Source organism: Convolutriloba macropyga, chromosome 4, assembly GCF_964194025.1.
Source record: "Convolutriloba macropyga chromosome 4, txConMacr16.3, whole genome shotgun sequence".
Classification (NCBI taxonomy): Eukaryota; Metazoa; Xenacoelomorpha; order Acoela; family Convolutidae; genus Convolutriloba; species Convolutriloba macropyga.
Genome location: NC_134471.1, coordinates 60,765,417 through 60,783,617, shown reverse-complemented (window position 1 = coordinate 60,783,617; position 18,201 = coordinate 60,765,417). Strand labels below are relative to the sequence as shown.

At 34.7% G+C, this 18,201-nt stretch overlaps 1 protein-coding gene across 2 annotated transcripts in view; it reads right to left on the bottom strand.

The window, feature by feature from the left end:
* The window catches only part of LOC142337800 (uncharacterized), a 118,629-nt gene that overhangs the window by 47,412 nt on the left and 53,016 nt on the right, over positions 1–18,201 (bottom strand). For both annotated transcript variants that reach the window (XM_075387321.1, XM_075387322.1), the window contains 4 exons: positions 12,380–12,560; positions 11,809–11,958; positions 9,222–9,345; positions 84–268 (listed from right to left, as the gene is read on the bottom strand). In XM_075387321.1, coding sequence (XP_075243436.1) covers positions 84–268; positions 9,222–9,345; positions 11,809–11,958; positions 12,380–12,560 — 640 coding nt within the window. The remainder of the gene's footprint in view (positions 1–83; positions 269–9,221; positions 9,346–11,808; positions 11,959–12,379; positions 12,561–18,201) is intronic.

Genomic DNA, 18,201 nt, shown 5'->3' with positions numbered 1-18,201 from the left:
GAGTAATTAAAAAAAATCTGTTGAATTTTAAAAGTGCCTAAAATTCAAGCTCACTGACGTATCATACAATAATGTTTGGTTACCTTCAAACATGACAGATATGTGCGCATTTTTGGCAATGTTCTCAACGTATCCAAACTGTGTGAAAAGACTCTCGACATCAGAGACTGCGCTGAGTGCATCTTTCTTCTGGACCACCTCAATCAGTTCCCGGTGGGGGTACAGTTTAACTTCGTCTCCAACTGTTAGTTGTTCCTCAAGGGTAACCCTGTTACAAAACAGCTATATAAATACTCAAAAATCTTTTGGCATTAATGACCTGGCACACATGTCGAGGCTTTTCACAGCCAAACTAAAAAGTATAGCAATACAAGTCCTGAATTACAACCAATCAACTTATTTAACCAAGGTACTGGCTGTCAGCTTTATTATAGCAAACAGTTATTATCGCAAAACTGCAAACGGTTGACACAAAAAAGATGAGAAATAAAAAACCCTTCAATAGAAAACGAATGCAGTCAAAACAGTCAAAAATAATAATTTTCGAAACAGTTCCAAACGCGTAACAACTGTGATGACCACTGAGAGACAGCATAATGCAGACAAAATTAACGAGAAATGTCAAAAAATTAAATTTTCCACAATATTTTTTTTAGAAATAAGTGACAAACAGGTCCTTTAAACAAATAACTACGCATTAAAGAATTAAACACATAAAATCGTCAATTAATATCAGTGTGGGATAAAGTAACGAGAAATAAAAAAAAAGCTGGAAACGAAACTATTCACGAGAGCAAAGAGTGTCAAAGTCACAACAATTAACTGGGATGGTGTAGAATGCCGGAAGGGTCTCTACTGTCACCGTAACCTCCTCGTGTGCCATCCTGGATAGACTTTTGTCGAACTAAGCGGCAAAGTCCTCGATCGATCTCACAAATCACGAGGAGAACTTAAAGACATAATGTCAAAATTATGTTCCTTGCAGGTCCGATAATAATCAGCACAGGCAAGACCTTGAGATGAGGAAGTTAAGGCAGGCATTGAGCAGCGCCCTTGAAAAAAGGGAGCATAAGTGGTCGTAGGTGGGTCCCTGTATAAAAGTGGCCCTCGTAGTCATGTCTCACCAACTTGTACCTGTTGGAAATGCCTCCAATGAGCGAAAGATGGTCTTACTGACTCGAAAATAAAAAAAAGGAAGTAAAATCGAGACTAGTAGATGAAGTTCGTCCATTTAGTAGTGATTTGGCTAGACTCGAAATAAAATCTCTTGTGAATTTTAATCAGCCTGAACCTCCTTGCTAGAAGGCATAGAATGAAGGATTAGTAAGTTTGAGATGCGAGGGAGCTTGGGATGACTGCTAGAGTGTACGACCACAAGTTGATGAGCAGTGGAGGAGAAAACTGTGTGATCCCTAGTAACTAAAATGAAAGACTTCAAGTACGAAATACTGTGTAAGATCCAGACAAGATAGATGCAGTGATAGCCACAGATATTACATCACAGAGTAGCATTGCATCTGTCATAGCAGAGCTCAAAAGATAAAGAACGGTTAAATTACGTGCCTAGTCCAGACAACAAATCCCCTCTGTTATGTCCCGAAAGATGGTTCAGGGGGCTTGAAGCTCACGGGATTCAACTCCCTCAAAGAGCTGGAGCCCAGAGGTCTTAGCACCGATGCTGTGGTGTTCATGGTTTGGAACTAGCTAAAGGTCTGATGGCTAAATACCTAAAACTCCGGTCAAAGGGGAGGTGCACAACCATTAACTACAAAATTTCACATTAAAATTTTCTAAAACAAGTTATCAACATTATTAAATCAGAACAAAAACAAATTCATCGACACTGCAATCGAAAAATGCGATGGAAAAAATAACTCAATGCGTGTATTAAAAAATAGTTGGAAATCAACGCAACCACTTTCTACAAACTGAAACCTATAAAAAGAATGAACTATGCTTCGCTAAAAAGCAAGATACTCTTCATGAGGGGGCTCTGTGCCGAGGTAATAAAAAGAACAGATCACGTCAGAAATCAAAAATTCACAATTGGTTAGGCAAATTAAACGGTACCAAAATGACAAAGTTATTAGCTGACTATTAAAGGAATCAAACAATTGCAACTAGCAGCATAAGAAAACAGTCATCACCATTTTAGAGCAGTTATACAACAGATCAAACAGTTATATCACAGGTACAACAAATCTCGAATAAACTATTCGCAGCTCAGCCTCCATATCAGAGATATTTTATATAAAGTTGCAGCTTTCCAAACCGATTTTTAATCATCAATTAAGCGCCTCTGAAATCATCATTTTTATATAAAAAAATCAGAACATTAATATTAGAGCCGTGAAAGGACATGATATGATATAATTTCTAAGTGTGACATTCAAAAGCGGAATAGACGTAACTACAAGGAGGCTGGATAATCCGCGTCTGCACAAGGTTTCGGCCCGTTTGTACACGATTTTGATTAAATTGTCTGAAAAATGAATCGATCTAACAAATCACGAAGAGAACTTAAAGACATAATGTCAAAATTATGTTCCTTGCAGGTCCGATAATAATCAGCGCAGGCAAGACCGTGAGATGAGGAAGTCAGTGCAGGCATTGACCAGCGCCCTTGAAAAAAGGGAGCATAAGTGGTCGTAGGTGGGTCCCTGTATAAAAGTGGCCCTCGTAGTCATGTCTCACCAACTTGTACCTGTTGGAAATGCCTCCAATGAGCGAAAGATGGTCTTACTGACTCGAAAATAAAAAAGGAAGTAAAATGGAGACTAGTAGATGAAGTTCGTCCATTTAGTAGTGATTTGGCTAGACTCGAAATAAAATCTCTTGTGAATTTTAATCAGCCTGAACCTCCTTGCTAGAAGGCATAGAATGAAGGATTAGTAAGTTTGAGATGTGAGGGAGCTTGGGATGACTGCTAGAGTGTACGACCACAAGTTGATGAGCAGTGGAGGAGAAAACTGTGTGATCCCTAGTAACTAAAATGAAAGACTTCAAGTACAAAATACTGTGTAAGATCCAGACAAGATAGATGCAGTGATAGCCACAGATATTACATCACAGAGTAGCATTGCATCTGTCATAGCAGAGCTCAAAAGATAAAGAACGGTTACATTACGTGCCTGGTCCAGACAACAAATGCTCTGTTATGTCCCGAAAGATGGTTCAGGGGGCTTGAGGCTCACGGGATTCAACTCCCTCAAAGAGCTGGAGCCCAGAGGTCTTAGCACCGATGCTGTGGTCTTCATGGTTTGGAACTAGCTAAAGGTCTGATGGCTAAATACCTAAAACTCCGGTCAAAGGTGAGGTGCACAACCATTAACTACAAAATTTCACATTAAAATTTTCAAAAACAAGTTATCAACATTATTAAATCAGAACAAAAACAAATTCATCGACACTGCAATTGAAAAATACGATGGAAAAAATAACTCAATTTGTGTATTAAAAAATAGTTAGAAATCAACGCAACCACTTTCTACAAACTGAAACCTATAAAAAGAATGAACTATGCTTCGCTAAAAAGCAAGATACTCTTCATGAGGGGGCTCTGTGCCGAGGTAACAAAAAGAACAGATCACGTCAAAAATCAAAAATTCACAATTGGTTAGGCAAATTAAACGGTACCAAAATGACAAAGTTATTAGCTGACTATCAAAGGAATCAAACAATTGCAACTAGCAGCATAAGAAAACAGTCATCGCCATTTTAGAGCAGTTATACAATAGATCAAACAGTTATATCACAGGTACAACAAATCTCGAATAAACTATTCGCAGCTCAGCCTCCATATCAGAGATATTTTATATAAAGTTGCAGCTTTCCAAACCGATTTTTAATCATCAATTAAGCGCCTCTGAAATCTTTATTTTTATATAAAAAAATCAGAACATTAATATTAGAGCCGTGAAAGGACATGATATGATATAAATTCTAAGTGTGACATTCAAAAGCGGAATAGACGTAACTACAAGGAGGCTGGATAATCCGCGTCTGCACAAAATTTCGGCCTGTTTGTACACGATTTTGATTAAATTGTCTGAAAAATGAATCGATCTCACAAATCACGAAGAGAACTTAAAGACATAATGTCAAAATTATGTTCCTTGCAGGTCCGATAATAATCAGCGCAGGCAAGACCGTGAGATGAGGAAGTTAAGGCAGGCATTGAGCAGCGCCCTTGAAAAAATGGAGCATAAGTGGTCGTAGGTGGGTCCCTGTATAAAAGTGGCCCTCGTAGTCATGTCTCGCCAACTTGTACCTGTTGGAAATGCCTCCAATGAGCAAAAGATGGTCTTACTGACTCGAAAATAAAAAAAAGGAAGTAAAATCGAGACTAGTAGATGAAGTTCGTCCATTTAGTAGTGATTTGGCTAGACTCGAAATAAAATCTCTTGTGAATTTTAATCAGCCTGAACCTCCTTGCTAGAAGGCATAGAATGAAGGATTAGTAAGTTTGAGATGCGAGGGAGCTTGGGATGACTGCTAGAGTGTACGACCACAAGTTGATGAGCAGTGGAGGAGAAAACTGTGTGATCCCTAGTAACTAAAATGAAAGACTTCAAGTACGAAATACTGTGTAAGATCCAGACAAGATAGATGCAGTGATAGCCACAGATATTACATCACAGAGTAGCATTGCATCTGTCATAGCAGAGCTCAAAAGATAAAGAACGGTTACATTACGTGCCTGGTCCAGACAACAAATGCTCTGTTATGTCCCGAAAGATGGTTCAGGGGGCTTGAGGCTCACGGGATTCAACTCCCTCAAAGAGCTGGAGCCCAGAGGTCTTAGCACCGAAGCTGTGGTCTTCATGGTTTGGAACTATCTAAAGGTCTGATGGCTAAATACCTAAAACTCCGGTCAAAGGGGAGGTGCACAACCATTAACTACAAAATTTCACATTAAAATTTTCAAAAACAAGTTATCAACATTATTAAATCAGAACAAAAACAAATTCATCGACACTGCAATCGAAAAAAACGATGGAAAAAATAACTCAATGTGTGTATTAAAAAATAGTTGGAAATCAACGCAACCACTTTCTACAAACTGAAACCTATAAAAAGAATGAACTATGCTTCGCTAAAAAGCAAGATACTCTTCATGAGGGGGCTCTGTGCCGAGGTAACAAAAAGAACAGATCACGTCAAAAATCAAAAATTCACAATTGGTTAGGCAAATTAAACGGTACCAAAATGACAAAGTTATTAGCTGACTATTAAAGGAATCAAACAATTGCAACTAGCAGCATAAGAAAACAGTCATCGCCATTTTAGAGCAGTTATACAACAGATCAAACAGTTATATCACAGGTACAACAAATCTCGAATAAACTATTCGCAGCTCAGCCTCCATATCAGAGATATTTTATATAAAGTTGCAGCTTTCCAAACCGATTTTTAATCATCAATTAAGCGCCTCTGAAATCATTATTTTTATATAAAAAAATCAGAACATTAATATTAGAGCCGTGAAAGGACATGATATGATATAAATTCTAAGTGTGACATTCAAAAGCGGAATAGACGTAACTACAAGGAGGCTGGATAATCCGCGTCTGCACAAGGTTTCGGCCCGTTTGTACACGATTTTGATTAAATTGTCTGAAAAATGAATCGATCTCACAAATCACGAAGAGAACTTAAAGACATAATGTCAAAATTATGTTCCTTGCAGGTCCGATAATAATCAGCGCAGGCAAGACCGTGAGATGAGGAAGTCAGTGCAGGCATTGACCAGCGCCCTTGAAAAAAGGGAGCATAAGTGGTCGTAGGTGGGTCCCTGTATAAAAGTGGCCCTCGTAGTCATGTCTCACCAACTTGTACCTGTTGGAAATGACTCCAATGAGCGAAAAATGGTCTCACTGACTCGAAAATAAAAAAAAAGAAGTAAAATGGAGACTAGTAGATGAAGTTCGTCCATTTAGTAGTGATTTGGCTAGACTCGAAATAAAATCTCTTGTGAATTTTAATCAGCCTGAACCTCCTTGCTAGAAGGCATAGAATGAAGGATTAGTAAGTTTGAGATGTGAGGGAGCTTGGGATGACTGCTGGAGTGTACGACCACAAGTTGATGAGCAGTGGAGGAGAAAACTGTGTGATCCCTAGTAACTAAAATGAAAGACTTCAAGTACGAAGTACTATGTAAGATCCAGACAAAAAAGATGTAAAAATAGCCACAGATATTTCATCACAGAGTAGCATTGCATCTGTGATAGCAGAGCTCAAAAGATAAAGAACAGTTACATTACATGCCTGGTCCAGACAAAAAATGCTCTGTTATGTCCCGAAAGATGGTTCAGGGGGCTTGAGGCTCACGGGATTCAAATCCCTCAAAGAGCTGGAGTCCAGAGGTCTTAGCACCGATGTTGGTTCGGCAATTCACAATTGGTTCGGCAAAATAAATGGTACCAAAATGACAAAGTTATTAGCTGACTATTAAAGGAATCAAACAATTGCAACTAGCAGCATAAGGAAACAGTCATCACCATTTTAGAGCAGTTATACAACAGATCTAACAGTTATATCACAGGTACAACAAATCTCGAATAAATTATTCGCAGCTCAGCCTTCATATCAGAGATATTTTATATAAACAGTTGCAGCTTTCCAAACCGATTTTTAATTATCAATTAAGCGCCTCTGAAATCATTATTTTTTTTACTATAAAATCAGAACATTAATATTAGATCCGTGAAAGGACATGATATCATATCAATTCTAAGTGTGACATTCAAAAGCGGAATAGACGTAACTACAAGGAGGCTGGATAATCGGCGTCTGCACAAAATTTCGGCCCGTTCGTACACAAGTTTGATTAAATTGTCTGAAAATCGAAGAGATTAAAGATATACACAAATAAATGTTTGTGTAAAAAAATTGCTCTAAATCGAAACTAGTAAACAAATTATAGAACGCAATGCCGCATTAGAGCGATCATGATACCTGCCACTATTAAAAATACAAGACAATAAAAACAACGAAAAAAAATAAAAAATGACCACTGAAAGTTTTGGAACCGTTCATAAACAATTTCGACTTAATTGTATATAAAATGAAGATATTAGAGATATACACAAATAGATGTTTGTGTAAAAAAAATTGCTCTTAATCCAAACTACTAAACAAAATATAGAGCGCAATGCCGCATTAGAGAGATCATGACACCTGCCATTAACAAAAGTACGAGACAATACAAACGACGAAAAAAACAGAAACGCAAAAATATGGCAAAAACACTCATTTGGAAAGCTCATAGTAACAAAAATCAAAAACCATCACATAATAGATAATTCACACAAATTCGTTCCTCCTCAATTACAAAGCAAAAAATTTCAACCCATAATGGGACTAAACAACCAGTTCACAAAAACAGGAAAAAAGGGCTAACTCCAAAAGTCTCTCGAAACTTAAACCAAATATTTTTAAATGTCATAAAAACCATTAGCTTTTAACAAAAATTCTTGATAAACTCATCAATAAGTCCTAAAGGGACATCTAATTGGTGAGACACTTTCTACAGACAAGAGAAAAAATAACCACACAGACAGAAGTGCAGAAATATATACAAAGTCTAAAACACAAAGTATTTAAGCCAATAACATCATCAGCTGTTACCTGAATATTTTGTTATTATTTCATTTATCAATTTCATTATGTTAATTGGAAAATATAATAAAGCCACAAATTATTGTTCACTTGGGCCTCATTTGATAATCCGAGAGACTTATTATTATCGCTTATATTACACAAGTAAAACAAGAAAACACAAAAGTTTATCTGGAACAAAAATTTTTAACAAAACGCATAGTGTCTAAGATAAAAACAGCGACTGCAACAAAAAAAAGCTGATGTTTTATTGACAAAATGTGACCTCTCATCGATGAAGTTTAATTTCACGTTGACAAAAAGAAAAATCAGAAAAGTTCAAATGTTTGAAAGCTAATAAAATCAAAATCAGCAAAAACCGTAAGCTGACACCTGACAACATTAAATTTGTTCATTAGCCCCAAAAAAGGGTCGCTATTGAGACCTGTGATTAATCAGAAAAACTGTTGCGACTACATAATAACAATTACGGGCAAAAACCGGAAAATAAAAAAAAATACGAGAGAGAACTGTCGAAGTCATTAAGAAAATAAATTTTGGAATCGTCAAATTGTTTTGTTTTACCTCTGATGGGATCTCGCAATGTTGTGATAGGAGGACTTCAGAAAAAAACAGCAAAAACGAACCGATGTACAAAAGTCACTAAATTTTAAAGACAACTCGTAGTATCAGAGCCATCAAAACCAAAATCTTAAACAAGGAAAGCGTTTAACACGTTAACTAATACGAACAAACCAATGATGAGAACCCAATGAGTTCGAAGTTTCAACAACCATTAGATATGCATTTAAAGCACCAGATAGGTTTATTTCAATGTTTTTTGGGAAGCTAATTGCAATCTCAATTAACGAGGCTAAGACATAGGACTAGAAAAATGCAACAGATGCAGGCAGGACAGTTAAAACACCGAAATTCGCAAAAACAGCACCGAAGTCAAAAAAGCGATGAGGGATGATTCTCTGAAAACAAAGTAAAAATTTCTCGGCCCCATTTGGTCCTAAATGGTGGTTTCCTCTAACAGAACCTGTATATGAAAAATTACTTTCCTCTAAATGACACGAGAAAAGCGAAAAGCGAAAAACATGAAATTAAAAAAGGTGCTCTCTAATAGAAATCGAATCTTTTAGATGAGAACAAAGCAAGCCTTTTTATCGCTACTTCTTTTTGAGGAAAAACTGTTCCGTCTTTTTGTTCCCAAAAATACTCCAAAATTTACCGAAAATGACGCTAAGAGAAAAAAATCACACCCGAATATCGAATATTCACTAAAAATATTTGAAATTTCACTCCTCGAAAAAAAGAGAAATTTAGAAAAATTTTTTAAATTTTAAACTCTACGCTTGAAGAGCTTTCTAATGATGCCATTCACGATTCTCTACAATGAATATATCGATCAGCCAAAATTTACTGAACAAAAAAATCCATTTGATTATATAGTGGGGTCAGAACAAAAAATTGTGAGAAATAAATTGAAGATACGCAGAGCCTATGTGTTTTTTTATTATCTCAAAAGTTTGTCTAGATTGGCCAGAGATTCATGGATAATTAGCCTGAAATTGGACAGAAAATTTATTTGCCATTTTGCCTAAAACCTTTCTCACCTTTTTAGATTGGTTCCGGCAACTGCTTTGCCGCTTTGACAGTCATTGTCCACAAACACAACCATGTACATGTCCTCTCCGGCATCTGATAGAATTACAGCTCGACCCTCGCTGCTCTCTCCGTCTAAAAAAAACATAATTGAAGTGTTTTTAATTAACAACTGGACCATCAAACAAATTACGCAGACATTTGAAGCATAGCATTATTGGTTCTATTAAAACAATGCTTTGTAAAAAAAGCAATGAGAGCTCTGGGCGTTCTTAACATTCTTATATGGACCTTTAGGAGCTTAGAAATCTAAGTTGTTCGTACCACTTTTGCAAAATTTCAACTACCCCAAGTTTCGTCAAAGGAACCACAGTTCACATTTAAAAAAACAACTAACAATTCATTTATATTTTATTGTTTTGCTTATTTAAACCCTATTTGCGCGCAAATTTGTAAAATTCATATTAAACAAAATTCCAGGGGTTGACCATTTTTACAATTTTCTTCTCAAACTTCACGTAAGGTAGTTCTTATTTCACATTTCCATTTCACATTTTTTTCAATAAGATCTTAATTCAAACTTCCAGTCATTAGAGAGTACATGAAGTATAAAATTAAAATTTTATGAACAATACCAATTTAATAGTGGAGATGATAATAATGATAAAATAGTGAAAAAATTTAATTGCTCAACTCTTATCAGATCAGAGTACTCCTGCTGACAAACCAGAGTATGTGAAATTCAACCTAAAATTTCTTATACCCAGCTTTTTTTTCGTAATTTCCAATCATATTGCTTTTCCCCACATCACAAAATTTAAACTCAAAATATCATATGTTAAGATTGCAAATCTGATATTGTCCACAAATTTAAACATATTTAGTTAAGTGTTTTTTCTCCTGTAATGGTCAACAAAACTAGTTGCTGTGCGATGACATAAGATAATACTCTTGTAATACTTAATTACATAGTTTAATTCGAAAAATGAGTAAAAATGGCTTTGATCGGAGATTCTCCAAAATTAACTTTTCACGGTTACTTTACAGTAAGCACTAAAAACAGGAAATACACAAAGCCGACGACAGCGAGGTTTATGATGCACTCGACAAACAACCTGAAACGATTTGTTGTTTTTTTACCCTAAAATTAGTTCAATCTTAATTCTTAGTGCCTTCCAAAATAACAAACACTGAAAATGTTTATATCTAGATTATCATAGTTACCCATTTTTCAGGGTCAATTTGCGAACTTCACGATGCCTGACAGTGTTCATGAGACAACTGATTTTCAAAATTCAGAGTTTCAATTTTGGTGCAGAGCAATTTTTATTGCTCATTTACATTTGATCAGACATCTAATCAGACATTAATTCATCTTTCTACTGCATTGAGTGCGAAAATAGAGTAAATATATTCCAGACACAGTGTTCTAATATAGAGTGCATATAGAGAATAAATTTTTTGACGATGATTTTAAAGTTTCAAGTTGCTTAATATCAAGTTGAAATTTAAGTCACTTTTTTGATCAAAGCCTATCATGCGAATACTCAGAGTACGAGCAGATTGTTCATACTGGTGAATCAAAGATCACAGAGTTGTAGGATCAGGATAAGCTTTCTATATACAGAAGTTTTCACCCTGCTATGCATGATGCAAAAACGACATTGATTTTTCCTTGTCTCGACTCATCATCTATTAGGATCGTAGATCTAATAATCTTCACAAATTTGATCATTTTTTAACATAGCATTTATTCATGCAGAGCTGGATCATAAATCTTATCTTTTTGTAAAGCAATGTCAAATTAAAAGATGTTCCAAAAAATTTCTCTTTCTATCTCTCCCTTCCGATCTAATTAGAACAAAGAACTAATTAACCATTAGAACTAATTAACCAAAAAACAAACAATTCAAGCACCCCGAAGAGTTCCCAAATTCGAGTTCCAACCCCAACGAACCCCAACCCCAACCTCGACGCATCAGGCTAATTTTTTGTCTTTTGCGTAGAGAGCTTTTATCATTCAAAAGCATTTTTGAGAGCTTTTATCATTCAAAAGCTTGAATTTGAATCGATCGAATTTGAATAGAAAAAAATTGAATTTGAATCGATTCGGTGGAATCGAACTTTGAAATTTTGCTAACTTTTCAAGAAAACAGTCTGATTTTTTTTTTTAAAAAAACACTTTCTCATGCAGACAATTCATTTCAGAGCCTTTCAATAAATTGTGTACGGGTGCATGTGTGCACGTGTGTGGTGTGTGTTCGTGAGTTTTGTGTCCCATCTTTTTGCTGTTTATGGGATCTAGTTTTTTTTTTTGCTTACGACCTAATTATAAAAATTATTGGCCAAAGATAAGGTAGTTTACATTTTTCTCATCTTTTTCGGAAGATAATTTTAATTTGCTTCTGGTTAGCCTTTATTAAAAGAGCAAGCAAAAAGTTAAAAAGTTTTTGCTTTCCTAATGTGTTTCTCCGCGATTCAAATGTCTCTGGTTTGATTTCGATGAAACTGACGGAAAAAATAATGATTATCCTAAGGATTCACAAAAATTCAGAAAACTAAAATAAATAATACGCCTCTAATAGAGATACTACACACCTTGTGTCTTGACATCCACGAGATCTCCGACCATCAACAGTTGGCTGTCCTCGTTCTTTTTTAGAACTTTGCGTGTCACCCGCCAGAACCTGTCAGCTTTGCCACTATGTGTCTCGGCAGAAATGATCAAGAAGCATTTGGTGGAGAAGCCTGAAAAAATTGTATTGTTCATCAGTTTATAATCTGGATTAGCAATTTCGTCTTGTCTAGTTTCAACTTATGATGTTTGTTTTCGATCCTACGTAATTAAAAAGTCTAAAAGTCGATGGAGGGTTTCAAGCAATTACCGATATTAATAAAATTTGTGTTTCGTAAGCAATTTTGTTTCTAACCGGAGGGGTAAAGCTTAACATACTTCCAGACTCGGGACGAGGAATAGTAAAAAAAAAATAGTTTATCAGCAATAACTAACCGTGAACAATTGATGAAGAAAAATTGAATGTACTTATTTTAGGACAATTTTAGGTAAGACCACGGGTAAAAACCAAGGCCAGGAACCAAAAATTCCTGTACGATTACAAAATCTACGCGTTAAAAAACTAGAAATTACTTAAGGTATAAGAAAACTAACCCCTGACAACCCCTCGTGACTCCTTCAAAACTGTGAACAACTCTTCATCTGTGTCTCCCTTTTTCTCTCTCTGCACTTTGAGGAAGTCTTCCTTATCTTTGTCAACAAATGTGTCACTCAATCCAACCCTATCGCCCACTGCCAGACCTCGATACGCTGTCAGGAACACATACTCCGGACCCTACAAAAATTAACGTCACTGAGTACTCCATAAAATTATCAATTTATTATTCAAGACCCTTACCTAATTTATTTTCCAAATCCCTATCCATTTTTTGTAGCTATTTTTTTTCGTTATTCACTATGTCTATATTTTTAAAACCTTCAACTGATAATGGTCGCAAAATCAATTATTTAACTTTTTGTTGCCACCCTTAACTGAACAAGGAGGCTCAGTAATGTGCGTTTGCACATTAGGTTCCGACCCCGCATATTCACAAGTTTGACTTGATTGTCGACCAAATGAGGAAGAGATAGAAAACTTTCAAAAATTCGCATATATTGATTAACAATAGTTGGTGTATGAATTAAAAAATTGCCTCCAATTCAAATCACTTATTAAAGTAAAAAATGCCGAGTTAATGGGCCAATGAGAATTGTCATTAATAAGACAACGAGACAAGATAAACAAAAATCAAATAGCAAGCATTTACACCAAAAAAATTTTTTTGAAGAAAAAACTAAATAACAAAGTCAAAAAATAAAAGCTTAAGTGCCCAATAAAACCTATATTAAACAAACTAGCTTGGTTTTTGCTAGGAAAAACATGGGACCAGTCTTTGATGACACTCGGTAACAAGCAGACAAAAAAGAACAAAAAAAGACGAAGTTACAAAAAAACGTTTATCTTCTCGAAAACAAATAATTCAATGAAATCCATTAGACACCAAATTCAAAACTTCAAATAGATTCATATTAATTTTTACTAAAAAACATTGAGACCTGCCAGTTTCCAGAATATGTCCCAGGTCTACAAATATAAAAGAAAAAATCAGACAAAAAAAATTTCTGTTAAATTTTACAATAAAACGGCGTAGAAGCCATAATATAATCATTAAAAAATAAAATAGTCAACTGCGTCTTCTGTAGAAAACAATGGAGAGATAAGTGACCAATGAGTAATGAGACTGGGTAACAAGTTTAAAAAAAGGAGAAGTTTAAAAATACATTTATCTCAAAACTTTTTCGAAAACTGTTAAATTCAAAAGCACCAAAGAATCAGATAGAAACCAAATCACTGAAGAAGGTTGTTTATTTCTTAAAAAAGGCATTAGGAACTGTCATTAATCTTATTATGTCATACATCTAAACAAAAAGAATCAAAAACTAAATTAACTAAAAAAATGGTATTGAAGGCGTTAAACAATAAGCACTGCAAAATAAACCAGAGATTTTCTCAACTGTGCTTTTTTAACAACAATAATTCGATAGGCAAGTTGTAGTTAAGGAGACTAGATAACATAGTTAAAAACATCCAATTTCAAAATTAGAAAGTACATCTTTTAACCTCTTCTAAAACATTTGATTCCAAATTTATGAAAAACTTTAGCTATCAAATGAATTAGCAAAAAATTCTTCCAGAGCAAGCCGTGTTTCTCATTCGACTACACAAAAAACTACAAACAAACGAAACTCAAAAAGCAACTTTTTCTTTTGCAAAAAACGGTGTCGAGGCCGTTAAAACACTAAGCGATGTACCAAAAATTTGTGACGCGTTGAATTTCGCCTATCATCATCATCAATTTTTTTATTAGCAGCCTGTATTTATTTAGAGTCGGCAAAAGCTGGCAAAAAACAGCAAAACGTAATTTAAAAAACATCTGTCCACTTTTTTAAAACATTTGATTTCAAAGTCATGAAAAACTTCAGCAATCAACAATATTCAGCAAACAGGTTCCTTTGCTCATCCATAGGAAGACGCTAACATCGGCAATTATCTAGAATTTGTCAAGGGACTACAAAATGATTTACAAATAGCGACCGAAAACCAAAAAAAATCTGTTAAACTCTTCTAGAAGAAAGAGTCGAAGCAGATAAAACAGTAATCTGTTCGTGGAAAAAACAATAAATTCTTAAACGGTTTCCTATAAAATGCCCAGAATGTGACACCTGAACTCTCAATAATGTGACAAGAGCGTGAAAACAACCCAAATGATGGGAAAATGTCCAAAAACTGTAAATTTTTACGGAAACTTGTTGTATCAAAGCAGAAAAACGATTACTTATAAAGTAAAATCGCAGTAAGCAGTAAATCTTTAATCAAATAGGAAACCATGTGACCTGTTTTTGCTGACCTTAAGCTAGAACTTGACCACAAAGAGAAGAAAATCGCAAAGCTCAAAATATTGTTCGTTTTAAAAATCTGGATTTTTAAAAGTCAAAACGACCATAAGCTTAGCACTAAAAAGGGAAATAGGTTTCCTTGAAACCCACTAGGAAGGAAACCAGTTGAACCTGTAATTAGATTGTTTTGATAATAATAATTTTTTTCCATACTTAACAAAAAAATGGGGAAACGCGAACATCTTTAGGAAAAACATCGACTGATTACAATCAGTTCTTTTGCAATTTAGGAAACAACAATCAGACCAAAACTAGCTTGATTATTGCCGTTCGTCTATTGATAAGATTTTATTGTTCCGAAATTTATGGATATGGATTATTCGACAAAAAAGTCCAAATATCTTGCTTAATTAAAGAGTTAAATTAGCGAATAACCGGCAAACGTTTAATTCAAGTTTACTCTCAAAGGATCCACAATTAGAACTGGCCTGTTTCCACGTCACAAAAATCTGTGTCAGCAGTTTTCAGGTGTATTAATGCTGTAAATTTAAACAAATTGGACCACAAAAGCCTATTTCCAGCAATTTTTGGTGGAAAAAAGGCTGAAATTTGACAAATTTAGCACAATTTTTGCCAACAAATTGAACCAAACGGTTGAAAAACGCCCATGTTTTTAGAGGTATAGCAAACAACACTATCCTTACCAAATTTCACAAATTTTATAAGCAAAATTAGCAAAAAAATTGCATAAAAATACTGAAAATGTTAAAACAAACAACAAAAATCGTCAAACGTTCACAAAACATTAAACCTCAATAACTGTGTGGAAAAAACGAAACTCAGCAAACTTTTTAGTTATATTTTTACAGAATTCAGTGACCTTGTCTTTAATTTTCAGAAAATTTTAGCAAAATTGACAAAAATTTTTGTCAAAAGTAGTGAAAATGTGATCAAAACAACGGATTTCGGTCTACTATTCTCAAATTTTAAACCACTGTAACTCTCTTTAAAAAACGAAAATCAAAAAAAAAATCTTTTTAATTCCACAATTTACGCTGGACAGGCTTTCTAATGATACCACTCACAACCCTCTACGATGAATATATCGATCGGCGAAAATTGTCTGAACAAAAAAAAACCGTTTGAGTATATAGCTCCTCCCCCACTAATGTGGGTCGGAACAAAAATATGTCAACGTTTCTTTTTATACCCCCCTGTCACTTGCGTCGAACTGTGGTTTATAATGTTGGAAATTGTACTTTGAATTCACTAAATTTTTAGCTCAATAGCCTAAACCCAATTAAAATCAAAACAGATACTAGGAAAGTAGATTAATGGTGCGGCAATGGAAGATGTGAAAGCTATCCATCGGAAAAGGGTTCTAAGCAATGTGAAGGAGTGCAAATTTGCAAAAATCCATTTAATGAGGGGACAAATTGTAAGAATAGCAGTGAAAGCATTAAAAAATCAAAAGCTAAATTAATTCCAATTATCACTAGAAATTGTTAGAATAATGCTGTGAAAAGAATTGTTCAATGCAATTAAATGCCATTCTTTCATTTTTTTCGGTCAAAACACGACCCGGGAATCTTGGAACGCAGGGACACGTGGTTTGTTACAAAAAGTTAATTCTAAAAATAGCCACTACAAAGATGATGAACAGTGAACATTATGCTTTCATGCTTTGTATTTTTTAACTCTTTGTATATATTTTACACCTAATGAAAAAAACATCTGAATGGTCTTAAAGAGAATGAAAGTCAACCAGATTGCGCAAGTTAATTGAATTTGATATACTAAATGAGCAAATTAACAAAAAATCTACTGTATGTCTCCCGTCGCCTCCACTCTACTTGGATTTTGATTTTTATTACAATTTTATAAACTACTGAATATTTTCAGGAAATAAAACATATTATAGATGATCTTGCGTCGTATTTGGAGCTTTTGCAACTGATCTACAGAAAAGTTGGACTTGGATGTTTATAAAAACCATTACTGCTTTCATTCAGAAGCAAAAATGCCTTGCATTCGGAAATGAGAGCAAACAGTCAAACCTCAATAATATAGAGGGAATTGCAGGACTTGATAAACTTTTTAGCAAAAAAAATTGGCTGTAGAAAGTAAGAAGGACTAACATTAAGCTAATTGCGCCAATTTTTTCACGTCAATTTTTCCCGCTTTTACATAAGATTTACAAAAACAAACCTGGCTTTAATCCCAATCAAAAAAGTTGATACAGGAATCAAATTGTTTACCAGTCGATCATTCTAGAATAAAAATTTACAATCATATAATAAAAGTAATTGTAATATAAAAAGTTCCACTTGGCGCACAGCAACGAAATAGAGAGATTTTTCATTTTAATCTTCAAAGAAGTTATCCTGTATAATCAATTTTGACAACTTTTGACCAAAAATTTGTTCACAATTGAGCTTCAGTGAACTCAATTCATAAAGATTTCTGAAAAAGAATTGCAAAAACTACTGGACATACTCTTAATAAACTAAGTTTCTTCTTATTTCTATGCAAATGAGCTAATATGACGGATATAACTGAAATCCATTGCTGTTTTGACTTTATGACTATATGTATTGCATAACCAACTAATACCGGAAGAATTGCTCTCGAACAACCAGGGCAATTAAAATCTAATGCAACATACTTCAGGCAGAAGAAAGGGAGTAACTAAATTCACTAAGTGCGCTTCAAACGACGTCATTAGAGGTTATTACATAGCACTATAACCACTAAAAAACTTGAAAGTGAAAAAATAAAACCAATTTTGCCGCACCTTTCATTTAACCTTTAGTAGTAAACTGCCTCCACTTGGATTCAACTGGTGACACTTTTGAATAAAAAAATGTAGATCACACAAAAAGAAAAAGTCACGGGCGGAAAAATCACTCGAAAAGTCAAAACTATCCAGCAAAAATTTTGCCAACACGTTTACAATAATTGCTTCAAACTTCGTCCGAGAGAATATTAAAATGACCTAAAAGTCCTGTAAGAACCGATTATTGGGGACGTTTTTAAAAGAATTTAAACCACGAACATTGGAGCATCCCATCGTCGTCAAAATCTCTGCAGTGCTGAGATGAGACATTCGCTTAAATTCTTTATTTTGCGAAAAATCTTTGAAGGCAGAAGCTGCCCTGAACTGGTTCAGCTGCAACCCTTGGCCTCTCCTTTTGTCGATCGCGTCACATCTTTCTATCATTAAAACCTATTAGAGGAAACCAAAATATTTTTTTGTGTCCTCTCCAAAAAATTTGTCTGAGATGCTGACTCAGACAATTTGGTGCTCGAAATGCCTTCATCAGGCCTGAATCGAAGAGAAATAAATTATCAATTGCCGTCAAACATTACAAACGTGTTGAAGAAAAGTATTCAAAGAATTTCTTTTTGAGAATGAATCAATTTTCCATGAAACACATTGGAATTTGGAAAAGCTCCTCTAAACAAAATTAGCGAAATTTATGAACCAAAATAGTAAAAAGAGACGAATTTCAGAAAAAGAGCAAAACACGGCTCTTATT